The sequence below is a fragment of the Sceloporus occidentalis genome, unplaced genomic scaffold, assembly GCF_023333645.1.
Source record: "Sceloporus occidentalis isolate IW3139 unplaced genomic scaffold, rSceOcc1.0.p SCAF_30, whole genome shotgun sequence".
Taxonomy (NCBI): domain Eukaryota; kingdom Metazoa; phylum Chordata; class Lepidosauria; order Squamata; family Phrynosomatidae; genus Sceloporus; species Sceloporus occidentalis.
In genome coordinates, this window is record NW_028317010.1 from 10,027,497 (window position 1) to 10,042,695 (window position 15,199).

The 15,199-nt window shown below is 40.5% G+C and overlaps 1 protein-coding gene across 3 annotated transcripts; it reads right to left on the minus strand.

Annotated features, from left to right (window-relative positions):
- Positions 1-4,310: 4,310 nt before the first annotated feature.
- Positions 4,311-11,934, minus strand: LOC149299025 (outer mitochondrial transmembrane helix translocase-like). 3 transcript variants are annotated; one of them, XM_089486932.1, is made up of 10 exons: positions 11,773-11,934; positions 10,595-10,693; positions 9,710-9,830; positions 8,330-8,530; positions 6,490-6,596; positions 6,193-6,282; positions 5,601-5,651; positions 5,122-5,242; positions 5,060-5,075; positions 4,311-4,428 (listed from the first exon to the last, which is right to left on the minus strand). In XM_089486932.1, the coding sequence occupies exons 1-10, from the start codon at positions 11,932-11,934 to the stop codon at positions 4,311-4,313; spliced, it is 1,086 nt and encodes a 361-aa protein (XP_089343058.1). The 3 variants fall into 3 exon arrangements, with proteins under 3 accessions (XP_089343058.1, XP_089343057.1, XP_089343059.1); XM_089486931.1 differs by lacking the exon at positions 5,060-5,075 and having other exon boundaries at positions 5,109-5,242; XM_089486933.1 differs by lacking the exons at positions 5,060-5,075; positions 6,193-6,282 and having other exon boundaries at positions 5,109-5,242.
- Between the last annotated feature and the right edge of the window lie 3,265 nt (positions 11,935-15,199).

Consider the following 15,199-nt stretch of genomic DNA (forward strand, 5'->3'; position numbering starts at 1 on the left):
GAGACAGAGACTGTCCGGGACACTTTTGGTGAGTACCGTATTGGCTCGGATATAGGCCGCCCCCGTATATAGGCCGCACCCTAAAAGTTTGGTGCTTTTTTAAAGAAAAAGTTTTTTTCTTTAAAAAAGCACCAAAAAACATACTGCCACTCTGCCCCCCCCCGCCCCCCGAGATATGCTGCCACTGTCCTCCTCCTCCTCCCCCCCGAGATATGCTACCACTGTCCTCCCTCCCCGAGATACGCTGCCACTGTCCCCCTCTGCCCCCCCTCCCCAACTTACCGGAGCAGACTCCCGGGTGTCTTGCGGGGCCGGCGGGGGACATCTACGCAATACAACTTCCGGTGCGGCACATCCGGCACCGGAAGTTGTATTGCGTAGACGTCCCCCGCCGACCCCGCAAGACACCCGGGAGTCTGCTCCGGTAAGTCCGCGGGGGGTGCAGAGGTAAAACGCATCCGCACGATGCGCTTAGACAACCTCCCGTGCCGGCACCCCCCCCCGTGGGAAGTGCTGGCAGGGGAGGCTGTCTGAGCGTATCGGGGAGTAGGATGCAGGTCCCCTGCACCGCTGCGGGGGATCTGTATCCTAACCCCGCTGCCTGCCCGGCGCCCGGGACTGCATGTCCCGGGCGTCGGGCGCTAGACCCCGAATATAGGCCGCACCCCCACTTTAAAGTCTTAAAGTGGGGGGAAAAAGTGCGGCCTATATTCGAGCCAATACGGTATATCGTTGCCCCCCCCCCCCTCCCTGCCTGCATCTTCGCTCCATAAGACGCGGCTGATTTTTCATCCTACTTTGGGAGGAAAAAAACTGCGTCTTATGGAGCGAAAAATACGGTATATTTTTTTTGTACAATTTTGGTGTGTAACTTACTTTTATTAAAAGTGTGGGATTTTTTTTATTAAGGTGAGGGTGGGGGTTATTTTCGGTTTCGGCTAAGTGAACCCTGAATTTTCGGTTTTGGTCCAGAATTTTCATTTTAGTGCATCCCTAAAATAAATAGAACTATTTCATTTTTACTTATCCAGAATCCTGAATTTGTAGTCACAAAACTTTCTAGGCCCAGAAATCAGTGAGAGGAAAAGTAAAGGTTTTGTGTCATTTACTTTATTTTAATCTACATATCTTATTAAAGGCCATATTTTCTCACAGTGAAAAAAAGAGTGCGGCCCTCGCACGTATACAATTCTGATGAAGTGGCCCACTGCAGAAAAAACTTGGACACCCCTGCCAAAGAACATGAGGGTTCCGGGCAAATTACAACACCGAGAACTGGATGCAAATCACACCTTAATGTCGCTGCCCGGGATAGGGTCACCTATGGTTATTACAGAGCTTTAGTTGGATTAATTAACCACAAATATGCTGACAAATAATTGCCTTGAGTAGATAACAAACATGGAAAATGTTTTCTGCTAACCAAATCACTGGCATGTCTGCAATGACAAATAGTACTTAGTCTGTGACTTGAGTTCCAAAGGACCATCGATAGAAATTGATTCCTTGAGACACCAGCAGCATTAACAAAGGTGTTTTATCAGCCCATTTTTTGAGTCACTATTGCTCAAGGAGGCTTATCTAGAAACACTGCTTGGGGAGGGATTAATTAACGATCAATTCAAAGGTGACTGACAAAATCCAGATTTAACTATAAAATTATACAGGGCCAGCCAAGCTTTTCTGGCTGCAAACACTCACACGGGTTGGGCACTTCATTGTGAGTAAACCCCACAGATGCATAATACTTGGCAAAAAGGGCACATTATGAAAAAACTTGTGTATCAGCAAGAGGGAAACCTCAATTATTTCCTTTAAGTAGCTACCACTGCTCTGAGGCTTGATATATTGCATGAGGACTCTTGTTAATGGTTTGACGCTCTGTAGGATATCAGGCACCATTAAGGTTTGATGGACCTTGCAAATGCAGCGATGATTTGATGGACCTGTGCCACAATTAATCGCACCATTCAGCAACGGAGGTTGGAAAAATATTGGACATCAAAGGGAACCCGGGAGCAATGTAAACCCACAGACTGTCAAGTAAAACATTCACTTCATGGTCAGACTGGGCCTACCGATCATCAGAACAAGATTTAAAAACTGCAACTGTTCCATGTGTACAGTGCTTTTCCAAACCACATCACACCTACTCAACCTAATTGACCATAATCATTAAGGGCCACAGTTTGGCAACTTTTACAACATGACTAAGTGAACTTCACACCCAAAGCATTCTTTAGGCACGGCACAACTAGCCCCTTAAAATCCAGAGCAGACATTTTGGGACACATTAATGCAGGCGTATATGAACATAACCACCCAGGTGGCATGTTTCTCCGATGATCTGGAACATCCCTTGGGCGTCTCTAAAATATTTTCAACAGGAAACATTAAAACGTCAGAGTAAGACTCGATTCATAGATCACTCCATAGATTTATCTATTACTGGACCCCTTATTTCTATGCTTGAAAACAGTTGCCAAGTCCGATGGGTCACTGACGCTCAAACAGACCCTTTTTAGACCTGTACCAGCATCGTTTAAGTTTGTGCAAATTATTGTTTTGTATATTGTTAGTTTTAATGATATAGTTGAACTTGTATTGTTCCCTTGCTGTAATAGCGCTATGGTATCTGCTGGAATTTGACACAGAAAATGTAATAACAAAAACCAGTGTCCTAAGAAATAAAGTTATAAATCTAAGCGGGATGAGAAACTGTGATTTCTGTAATCATTGCAAATAGCATGAGGGTGGTAGGCAGATTATAATCTCGTTTTTAAATGATACAGAATTACGCAAGATTACACTTGTTTCCCAATAATCGTTTAATCAGCCCATAAGAACAAATGTAGTACAAGTGTAAAAAAATATACTTGTGGATGTTATTCACAAAAACAGGAAAATTCAAACTGAAAATGATCACCACCTTGCAGTATTCTGCGTTACTCAAAGCCAACTTGGCCTGGTAGCTAACTCATTGAGCTTCCACTTAGGACAGGATCATGGCCAACATAGTACAGTAAAAGCCTCCCAAAATGGGTCCATAAAAAGAACCCTGGGAGACATATCGCTACATAATGGGGCCGCCGAAACTCTTGCATCTTATGTAAGTAGCCAAATGCAATTGTCAACATTGTCTATAGATCTTGTGGGTGAAGTCAACCAGCATCTCAACAAGGTCAGCAGCAAGGGTCTAGCCACTAAAAATTCCAAGGTCATTTTTCTAACAAAAATATTTGCTTCAGAAAAATTTAAAACAGAAGATTAAGGATAAAAACTGGGTGCCTAAAGGTTTTCACAGAACCAAACCTTGTGGGCCATTTTTACACACCTCCACACACACAATAATTACAGTGACAGATTTTATTCTCTCACGGGATATCAGAGGCCATCTAATCCTAAACACGCAGGAAACATGCCTTTAAAACGCTCAGCAAGACGAGACGATGGACAGGGAGAAGCCGTTGACATTCTATGCGCATTTTAGTCATTTTGTTGATATGTACAGACTATGTAGACATACACATACATGCTATCATCACGCACATTTCCCAGAGTGAGAAGGTATATTGGATTTTGCTAACGAGCCAGACTCTTTATTATGTCCTTAACGTCCGCAATCAATGCAGACTCAAAAATACCTTCAATTACTCATAACACCAAAAAAGCTGTTATTGCAAAGTAAAAAAAAAAAAGAACATAACAAAAAAAGCCTAACGCTCGTGATAAGCTTTATAAAATTCCGGACCAGAAATGCCCATTGTGTAGGTTAGGCTGTGTTTTATCAGAATTGCGTACATGCATGAAGCTGACTCGGGACTGGAAATAGTGAATGATGTAGAATGGTAACTGGTGTTGCTTTTCCTTTTCACGATCATCCCACTAGTGTTCCAGTCTCGTAAAATAATATATTAACACACACAGGTTTCTTTTTTCGTTATAAACATGGAGGAATATACCGATGCATACATCTTTATACACACAGCAGGAATACACCCGACAGCATTCTTTCCCCCCCCAGAATAAAGTGCGTATGTTTTCAGATTATTAACTTTGGGGAAAAGATATTCCCGCTATTCTGTGGAAAACCCCTTGAATAAGTGGCATGATGGTTAATGCGCCGGGGAAACATAGCGCTATTGCTGTCTGCGTCTCATATTGTGAATCGTCATCACTAAACAGTAGAGGTTTTAAGCTCATATAGTTTGGAACTGCACACAAGGCCAGACTCTCTCCCCTGCCCGATGTTCCCTTGTTGTCTCTTCTGGTTAGCTTATTCAGCTAGGACGGCGTGCGTTCAAACGATCTTAGTCCAAACTGACGTGCATCAGAATGCTCTGGTTCGATGCTTTTTTGGATTTCTTCATTTTGTCAATGGCCATTATTAAATCCTGCTTTTGTATAGGTCGAAAGTCCTCATAAAAGCTGAAAGGAAAGAAATAAAAGCACTTTTGTCACTATTCTGTTTACAAATAGAGATAAAGCAGGGGCATGAAGCTACATAACCGGACCACTGAACAGCGATGCTCTATGTAACCATAGATGATGGTAAGATCTGAACACTGATTGATGTAGAGTCTTAGATCTTAATCAGTCCTTGGTCTGTCTTAAAATCAGGATGGCTTTATGTCTATACCATGCACCTTTAAATCATCTCACTGCATTAGCCTTTACCACTTCTGCTGGGAGCCTGTTCCACTTATCTACCATCATCTCTGTAAAGTAAAACTTCCTTACATTGCATTTAAACCTCAAACTTTTTAGATTCTGACCTCCCAAAAAAGCAATCAGCAAGGCCATGCCATTTTAATGAGGGGGGAAATAATCTAATAAAAATAAAACACAAATCTTGCTGCATGATACACTGCACGTATGTAGATATTTTGTTACATCCAGAATACTTATGGGATTCCCTAATCACAGGAATCACTGCTTCTCGACAAAGAACTTTCTTTTTCAGCCCAGAACATTACAGTCAGCGGACATTACAGAGTAAGAGGAGTATTTTGTGTCATTTCTGGTCATAGTACATAGTGATTAACGGTGTAAATGATGCTTGGCTTCCTCGTGTGCTACATGTATGCAAAAAGGCATAGATCACATACCCATCTTCTGAACAATTGGCTGCGTATTCCCGGACGCAAAGCAGAGCGGCATCGCGACACATTTCCTTCAGGTCACTGCCAGAGAATCCTTCGGTGTGGTTGGCAATCTCCATCAGGTCCAAGTCTTCATCCACCTAAACCATATGAATACACATGTAATAAGTCATATTATTAAATAGAATGTAGATTTTCCTGGCGCTCTTTGTCCAGTGTAATTGAGATTACTACCGAAAGATCCAAGCTGAAGGGATACAGAACCACAAGGATGAAATAAGGGTATCTAGCCCTGGCAAGGCAGAGAAGAACAGCGTGGTGTTATAGCAATATCCCAAGAATGTCTACATTACGCTTTAACATATAACAGAGAGGAGGCATGATTACAAGGCACTGGGTGGGAATAAACGCATGGATCAAGGTAATTATTACGGGCATTGGAGGGATAGCCAACCATCACATACAAATTGGCAAGTATGAAAGTAAAAGCACGCTTACATTTTCATTTTTCAGGATCAGACCAAGAATTGCCTCACGCTGTGCGAGGGACTGAAAACAAAAAGAGTAAAATAAAAGTTACTTTTATAAAAATAAATGCATAATTAATCCCTACAAAAAATATTAGCTATCCATAAGATAAAAAACTGCAAAACACGTCCTATGGATCATTGTCCTCGCACAGTCATGTCCGCTGCATTCATTTTCTTGGAATTAACTACATTTTAAATAGCGAATAGTTTGACCTATCCATCACTATGTAAGAGAACTGCGTGTTCAAATTATATTTGCTTCAAATCCAAAACAGATCAATTAAAAATGTCTGAAACCATAATAATCAGGTGAAGACATCCTCAGGTTGCTTGCCCATAGAACACATTCATGCTGACAACACAGATTCGTATTAAAACGGACTGTAAAATGGGTCATTTTAGAAAACTTAGAACATGGATTTTTTTTTTTATTCTGGCATTTCCCGAGGTCCGTCTCACATCCTGCAAAGTCTGAGACTTTTTTTTTTTTTAAACATTCATTTACACCACGTTGACATTAAGATTTCCCGTTCATTTATTAAGGCTTTTTTGTTACATACCGGTTGACTGATATGGAATCTGGTTGGCATTCTTCGTAATATGGCTGCATCGATATCCTGAGGTCGGTTAGTGGCTCCCATGACAACAACCTAAATAAATGTCAAAAAGTGAAAAATGCAATATTGTGGAACTTAAATAAGACATGCTTGAAAAAGTGGTTTCCAGTTTCCTAATTCTCCTGACTTTAGAACATGAAAGGACAAAGTGTTACAAAACGTAGATCTGAAAATGTGTTCCAATTCTGATGTGAATGAAAAGAATATTCCTCGCTTCAGATAGCGGTAATAAGGCAATACCTGACAACTGTGGTCTGTATCCAACCCATCCCAGAGACTCATGAACTGAGCTTTCATCATGGCCGTGGCTTCATGGTCGGAGCTAGAACGGCTTCGGAGGAAAGAATCTGTGTGGCAAGAAAGAGGTTATGATGATGGATTAATAGGAATCCAATAAATTGCAAATGCCCAATTATCAGCTTTTACTATATTCAGTCAAAGCGAATATTAACCCCTTCGTGACAAAGGTTTTTGTACCCTTCGTGACAATGGCCGTTTTAACATTTCTGCGCTGCTCGTGTTTAGCTGTAATTTTCTTCTTTCCCGTTTACTGAACCCACACACATTAGATATTGTTTTTTTCAGGACAAGAAGGGCTTTCTTTAGATGACATTGTTTTGATTGTATCATATTATTTACTATTAAAAAAAGTTTCTAACTTTTAGTTGAAAAATCTTTTACTCATCTATAAAAGGTAATGAAAAAACCTGCTAAATAGATTCTACTATTTGTCCTGAGTTTAGAAATACCCAATGTTTTTATGTTTTTTTGCTTTTTTCTACACGTTATGGGGCAATAAGTACAGGTAGCGTTTTGCTATTTCAAAGCCATTTTTTCCCAATCTGGTAATTCTTCCCCCCACGTGCCATTTCGGGTATATTTGAATCCGGCCAATGCAATTTACCCCATCAAGTCATATATTTTTGAAAACTAGACAGCCCAGGGTATTCCAAATGCTAGTATTTTAACCCTTTCCAAGCACTAATTCTACCATCAGCCTTTGTCAAACTTTATGGTTATAATTTTTTTTGCATTTGTTTTTTCAGGTATGAATAAACAGGTTCTGGTATATGTCACTATAATAAAACACCCCAATATGTGTTTAGCAACATCTCCTGAGTACAGTGATACCCCACATGCATGGGTTTGTCATTTTTGGGGGGAACTAAAAGGCCACATTTGGTACGTGTGCATTTTTCTAATTGGAAATTAGATGTGTGGCCATCCCCCCCCCCCCCCGTGTTATTTGGGACATTGTTGAACCCGGTCAATTCAATTTACCCCATCAAATCATACATTTTTAGGACTTGCTTACAAAAATATATTTTTTCTATATATATTTTATTTTTTTGGCCTTTTTTTAAAAAAAAAAAGTAACATTTTTTTTTCAACTTGACATCAGTGGGAAATTATTTTTACATTTTACTGTTTTTTTTTTTTTTACTATTTTTTTCTAATTATTATTAATTTTATTTTATTTTTTTATTTATTTTTACTAATCACACTGTGATTAGAAAGCTGGGCTCCTTTGAATTGCATGGTTGACTGCAGTGCCTGTATTCAACCTGCAAGTGGAGCCAGAGTTCTCTAGAAGGTCTGGAGACTATCTAGCGAACTTTTTCGTCTTTATTGTTTTTTTTCCCGAGCGGTCACAGCCCGTCCTGGGGTAAGTATTTGGTGTCGCTGGATGCCTCCTGATCGAGGCATTCCAGCGACACCATTTAAGTTTAGGAGGTGATCGTTGATCGCCTCCTAAACGCTTTTAAAACAGCCGTCCGCCGCCATACAATGTATGGTGGATGTTGATGCCCTGGGGAGGGGCCAGAGATGGCCCCTAGTGCCAATCGTGTCGAGGCATTACAGCAACGCCGTTTGGGTGCAGAAAGCGAAAGTAGATCGCTTTCTGCACCCGTTTAAAGACGTGCCGGTCCTGGCACGTCAATTGTCGTTAACGACTTGATTTTCCGTGACGTGCCCGGACCGGCAATTGTCATCAAGGGGTTAAGGATGCTCCCATCTCTGTGGGTTCATACAGCTATTTCATATCGCTAGGGTTTAGCGATGTTCTAGAGCGCCTTACCTATTTCATCAATGAAAATTATGGCTGGCTGGAGCTTTACGGCCAAAGAGAAAACGGCCGCTGCCAGTTTCTGAGACTCTCCGTACCACTTATCCGTCAGAGTGGACGGCTGAAGATTAATGAAGCGGCATCCGGCTTCTTTGGCTGTGGCTTTTGCAATGAGAGTTTTACCGCACCCTGGAGGGCCATAAAGAAGGACTCCTGAAATAAATAAAAAAAACAGCATGTAGTTGGTATTTTATTCAAACAATCAATAGAAGGTCCTTATGGAAGGCTTTGGTAATTAAATAATTCATAAGATTAAACATAACAGGCTATGAGAATCTAACTTATTGGAACACAAATTATACGCAACGCACATAAAGCTTTCAAGAAGAAAACTGGTTGGAAGCTGTACAGTACGGTATAAGAATAAAAAAACTACAGCTACAGTAAATACATTAAAACAGATTAAAGGGTTCTATGTAGGGCTATCCTAGTTCAGTGTGGAGCATTGTTATTAGCACATAATTATTTTTGACTTGGGGATCAGTTCTTTTTCTAAATCTAGGTACCAGATTCACACCTAGTTACGCAAATCTATTTAGGGGCAAGTGGGAAGATGAGTTTATCTGATCCAATTGCTCTCTATCGCAAATCCGGTGCTGTGGGAAAGGGACGTTGATTACTGCTTTCTGATTTGGAGTTCCAATTAGTTGGATGTATTCATTAAGTATTTAAACCATAACCCACAAACACATTGAATTTATCTGTACAGGACACTGACAGAAATATATAATTTCATAATTTTGCAGAGTATATGAAGGCAGCTCAAATTTTAACTAAACTCTGGTTGAGTGTAATAGCTATATTCCATACGGGCAATTTAGGAGATTTATGCAGAAAATTGTGGGAAAACACTGAGGAGTTCTTGAAGGTGACAGACTTGAAAGATCTGATGACTAAACATCCAACTTTTTTAAGCCCCAAAATTCACAAAACACTGTATGAATAATGTCTTCACTAACATCTTCTAATGCTCTTTTAGTAATAGTCACAAGATGAGAGAGACAACCCAATGCTCCTCAGAAGGACATTATATTTTTTTTCAAACCCTGGAGAGAGAATTTCATATAGGTTTTATTTTCAATGAAAAGTATTACACCTTTTGGTGGTTTCTGCTCCACCTGGTGACACACATGGGAATGCATGTAGAACTAGAAGATGATCTTTCTACGGAGGTCTCACAGATTTTAGACTATGAAGTCAGTACCGACAAGTTTCTTTGTTCTGTACAGCTGTAGCATTCCCTTTTTGCCATACTTTTGTTTATTTATGATTTTGGATATATACACTTTAACATCACAGAGTGAAGTGTGCACTCTTCTCTTTCAATAATACCTTTAGGGGGCTGCAGCAGTCTGGAATTCGCAAACAGGTGTTTCTTTCTTATAGGAAGTATTACGGTGTTTTTCAGATCTGTTATGACATCATCGAGACCTGCCACATCACTCCAGGTTACCTACAGGGAACAAACGGAACTGTAAAACTTCTTCTACAATGTTGCATTGCAAACTTTAAACAAAATGGAAAAAACACTACAAAATAAGTAGATTAAAGGGCAAGTTTGTTGTTTTTTTTTTTGTTTGTTTGTTTGTTTTTCGGTGACATGCAAAGATTTCTTCATTGTCCCAGTCACTCCTAGTTTTACTTACTTCATACAGCTTCCCGATGTTGTGGGCTAGGATACTATAATGCAGGGGTGTCCAATCTGCGGCCCTCCAGCTGTTGCAGGACTATATCTACCATAATGCTCTTTCAACTAAGGGGCGGGCTGTGGAGGATGGGAGATGTACTCCTGCAGCAGCTGGAGGGGCGCAGGTCGGACACCCCTGCTATAATGTATTATTGGAAATATATTGCAAACTGAATAAAAATAATTACAATGTTGATTCATGTGTATTTCTTTTTTAATTTACACTATTTTTTTGGTAAATTACTGTTACTGCATTTTCTTAATGAAGTACCTTATGATAATAAAAAATAAAATAAATAAAATATGCATTTGATAGTTTTCATTGGAATTTTTAGAAATAAATTACAGAGACCAAATGGTAATCTGCAAAACACAAAGGGCGTATAGCTATGATCTAAAAAACGTCACACTCATGACAACGCCTTAGAAGGTAATGCCCAGCTTCTAGTGATGTATTCTAAAAGTTGTCAGCTGTTGTACCGGTTCATCAATCTGTAGTAATGACTTTATCCGTACTTGTTTTCCCTTACCTGCACACTGAGCGGGTCCACGAGATGAGCCGCGATGCTCAGTTCATATTCTGTGAGTTTCACGTTCTTCACGCCAATCTGCCGCATCAGCTTCTCAGCCTATGGAACACCAAACCATTATTCACGAGGACAACCCAACACAGTCTGATAAATACACGCATGGACACACACCAGAAAAACTTACAATATTACCATATGGAAAACTAAACACTTTTTATGCTGCTTCAGGTATGTTTTTGGCCACCTATCCATAGATCCCACTGTAGATAAAGAGTCAGTGAACATTGATCTCATTTTATTTTACTTTGTAACCCAACACATTTTGGAAAGATTTCAACATTTACAGGAAACGTTACTAAAATACTGGGTAAGTGACATCATTTGTGATACTGGAGGCTTTTGATATCAGCTAAAATCACGTGTTTCTGCATACACTGCGGCTGGGGCAGCTTGGAAGTTATTACTGAATATTAGGGATAAAAAAGCCCTTTAACAAAATACATTTGTGTGTGATAATAGCGCCTCTGTAACCATTTTTCTCTTCTGAAAACCAATAAACAAACTTTACTTATATTAAAACCAAAATTTCCATAATTGTGACCCAAAGATAATCAATAAAAGCAAAATAATTTCTTGCGGCGTGCCTTCTGTTTGCCCTGGTGGTGGAGGTACGGGCACTGGCAGCATTAGGACCACCAGGACAGCGAGAAGGCATACCGTAGGAAGTGACCGTCAATGGTTGTGGAAAAAGAACCTTCAATACAAATAAGATTTGCATTTGCTCAAGGGTCTCAGATGGTCTCTGTTTTTCACCCTGATTATGAGTATTGCATATTTTTTTATTTACATGCTGTAATAAAAGCTTTGCTTTTTATAGTATTTTTTTGCTTCAGCTTCACCTTCTCTGTGCTCTTATGATTCTCGTCACGAACTGCTTGAACGGGTGAGTAAAGGAGCCCAAGCGTATGGGGGGATTCTGCAGAACTCCTCCATGCATTTGTAAGAGGGGCAACATACTCATTTAAAGGGACCTCTCAGCTATCATACACATTTAAGTGCATACGATGGCTCGATTGCCCCTTTAAGCTTTACATCTGAAGTGGTCTCGCTATCATGCATTTCTACACACTTTCATTGTATTTTATAGCCTTAAAGTTATGAAGAAAAAAGAGCCGTACCTGTTTCTGGGCTTCGACTTTCTGTTTTCTGGTCGGATCAACAGCGTCTACCATCCATTTTATGGTATAATATGTAACGGCTCCAAATATCGTCAGTCGGAAAATAAGACCAATGACTTCATTCCGACTCAAACTACGAGAGAAGGCATCCGTAGGAACCATTTCCTAAAGACAAAAAAAGAAATTAAAACAAATACAAACATGAACGTATCTGGCCATTTTATTCACATGCCACAGCTGTATAGAAGCATCTTGTATTACCTAAATAGTATAATTTATCCCCTTTCTATAAAGCGATGAATAATAATACTGGATGCCTTTCAACTATACTATACTATAAACTCTGATAGAATAAACTTTTTAAACTTGCTGACATGCCCGTAACATGTTTTAAAGAACCTCTACAGATCCAGGTATTTTAGACTTCAATTGGTTTAAAAGGAAACCCCTCTGATACAAAAAAACTACATTTTGAAAAATATTTTTAAAAAGAAAACGGCACTAGAGTTTGCATTATATAATGTTTTCAGGCAGCGGAATATTAGCTGATTCTAAGTGTTCTAAATCAGTTAATTTACCCCCATCTACTAGACAAACACCCTGACTCGTTATCACACTGTCTGGGGTATACAATATGAATGGCTCGGTGTTAATCACTCCAAGGATTAATAAAAGTGCACAGGGAGGACTTCATTAGCATTGTCACAAAGAATCAGACCAATGTGTTGTAACAGGGAAAGTCACCCAAAATATGGACAGCCTGCAGGACTGCAGATAAAGAAGTACTATTTGAACAAAATGAAACAAAACCAGTTTTTTGGGGGTCTTTCTTCAGGGGGTCACCTTCTTCAAAAGGAGGCACAATCACTTTCCTTCCTGGACTAAAAGACCAGACAAGAGGGCTGGATCTTGTCAATTCCCTACCAAGAAGTGAGGAACCACGGCCATCAAAGTCTACAACTAATACCTGGAGCTTTTACGGGCCGTCCATTGGGTCAAGGCTAGGTTAACACACACCTAGGTGCAGAGGGACGTGGGCACGGCCAAACATGCTCCCCGGCCCGGGATAGAACAGACCGGAGACCTGGGGAAACAGGGCTTTACCCAGAGACTCCACGGCAACCCCCCACCCCCAATGTCAGTGTTCAGGGGCCCAATTTACTATACAAACACCCAGCTCCTAATCATACTGCCCTGTGGTAAGCGACATTCTGTCTCATACAACCTGACATTCCGACTAAAGAAAGTCTATGGGAGGACGGATTAGGCACTAAGAATGAGCTCATCGTGGTGACTGACAACAATGGCAGCCTTCCGATCTGCAGATAATCACAGTATACAGCCCTGTCTTTTATACTTAAGGAGAAAAAAAATCTTTATTTTCCAATGAAACCCCCAGTTAAAGCAGTGCTGATACATGAGAATATGTATTTCCGCATTAAATCGTGTACCCCCGACGATGCTAGGGCAGTCTAGCGGTCACATGGCAGCTACTCGAGCTGCCGGGGATCCTGTGACCTTCCCATACTCCCAGCTAAGCCTGCTGAACACTGCGGACCGGCTCACACACCGACATGCCCTCCCACATATAAGACTGTTAACGCCGATACGGAGCCCGTTAATATACCGGAGCAAGACGAATAATAACACGAGTCACTCACCGGCTTTATGACACTGTCAAACCCAGGAAGAGAAAACCAAAAGCAGCGGCTACGCACTGGTGTGCCCTCAAAATGATTCCCTCACAGAAACAGCGTACGCGACAAAAACGTTCCGCCTCACACTAAGAGGGATACAGTCAGAAGTCAATAGTAATTTCAGTGATAATATTAGTTGGCGATGTTTTATAAAATGTGTAAAGCTATGTGTTATCGCCCAAATTATTTCCCATTGTATGTAGAAACCAAATCTGTACTCAGGCAGATGTATTTAAGGTATTTTACATTTAGGGAAGTTTCTCAGGTTGTCAAATTCTTCTGTTCCTGTTTGAAAATTTACTCTGAAAAAAACCCATAAACATTAATCTTAGAAAGTTCCACCAATATTTTACTAGTTTCAGATTAAATATGTCGTCAAAACATTATACTTGAGTTTATTTATCGTTTTGCTTTTTTCTGTTATTTTATTGGTTTCTTTGCGCCTACTGTTTAGCGTTGGCGTGTACTTTTGGTGCCATTGTCTTGTCATATTCACTGATGTATATGGTTTAAAGTTGATGAATGTAAAATAATGCACTTGGGACGCAGACATCACAAAGCAGAATATATTTATTTATTTCCAAAGACTTGTAAGAAGGCAATGTAATAAAACGTCTGAAAAGCGAGGTGCTGGCCTGTATGGCTAGAGGCATTAGTAGCAGGAATAGGGAGGTCATTCTGGCCAGTTTCATAGTTGCCAACTTTTGGGGGAAAAAATCCAGCAGCACATCCTCTATATCAGGCAGGTGAATTGTATCGTCTTTAGGTGGGTTGGGTATAGTAGGTGACGCTGTTAGTATAAGTATAGTAAGACCTTGTGTGGATGTGATCCAGTCAGAAAACTCTACACCATAGAAGATACATTAGTTCACCAAAAAAATGTAATAGGAAATTAAAGGTATAATGGGAGAATTTACAGAATGGAATTAATGAGAGAAATGGGAGCTCAGCCACACAGCATTGTATGATGGCCACATAGGAGCTGCAGTGGAGGTCTGTGAGCTCCATCGATTTTACATCTCCTCTGATCTCCCCAACTGGCTCATGATCCCCACTGCCCACAAAAGCTTTGTAAGCAGTCATTTAAAATGCATGAGGTTGTGACGGATCGTCCTGTGCCCCAGACTGGACACATCCGCCGGTCAGCTCCTTCCCTCTCCCAGTAAGCGGACACGCTGTGGCTGTCCGAAGAAAGCAGTCACAGACCAGCACTTCCCTCAATCATGAGCCAGAACTTCATGCTTTGAGGTTAAAACAGAACTCTCTTTATTACAAACACACAGAACTTATATAGAATCTCCATTCACTGTGCACCGAACCCAACCCCCAATCCTATCAGCCACATCCCCTCACAAATCCCATCAGTATACAGGGGATGTATCAAGTGAGTGTTATCACCCCTGTAGTGCGGGTGCCGTCTGGGCAGACAGGGCTGTGCTGGCTGATTAAGAGCCCCAGCCAGATTATAGGATCGTCTCTTTGAAGGCCGGAGCTGCAGCCACATTCAAACAGGGTACAAATAAATATAATAATAACAGAGAAGATCAGACATGGTTCTTCACAGAGGTTACTCACAGTAAACACTTAAGAGCATCAACCATCTTTAAACCAAGAGGATTGCCACATTAAAATGAATATCAATTAATATAAAAACATATCAATTAAAGAAGTCTTGCCAAAGTGAGACTGCATGTAACACAGTAAAATACAGAAATGTCTAAATGTATTAA

Bases quoted from the DNA above. Each gene is read 5' to 3' on its own strand.
- LOC149299025 (XM_089486932.1), bottom strand. From the start codon at position 11,934: ATGGTTCCTACGGATGCCTTCTCTCGTAGTTTGAGTCGGAATGAAGTC. The intron at 6,597-8,329 runs GTAAGGCGCTCT...CTTGCCACACAG, and splicing joins AATTTTCATTGATGAAATAG to ATTCTTTCCTCCGAAGCCGT. The intron at 5,243-5,600 runs GTAAGCGTGCTT...CATATGGTTTAG, and splicing joins TGATCCTGAAAAATGAAAAT to GTGGATGAAGACTTGGACCT.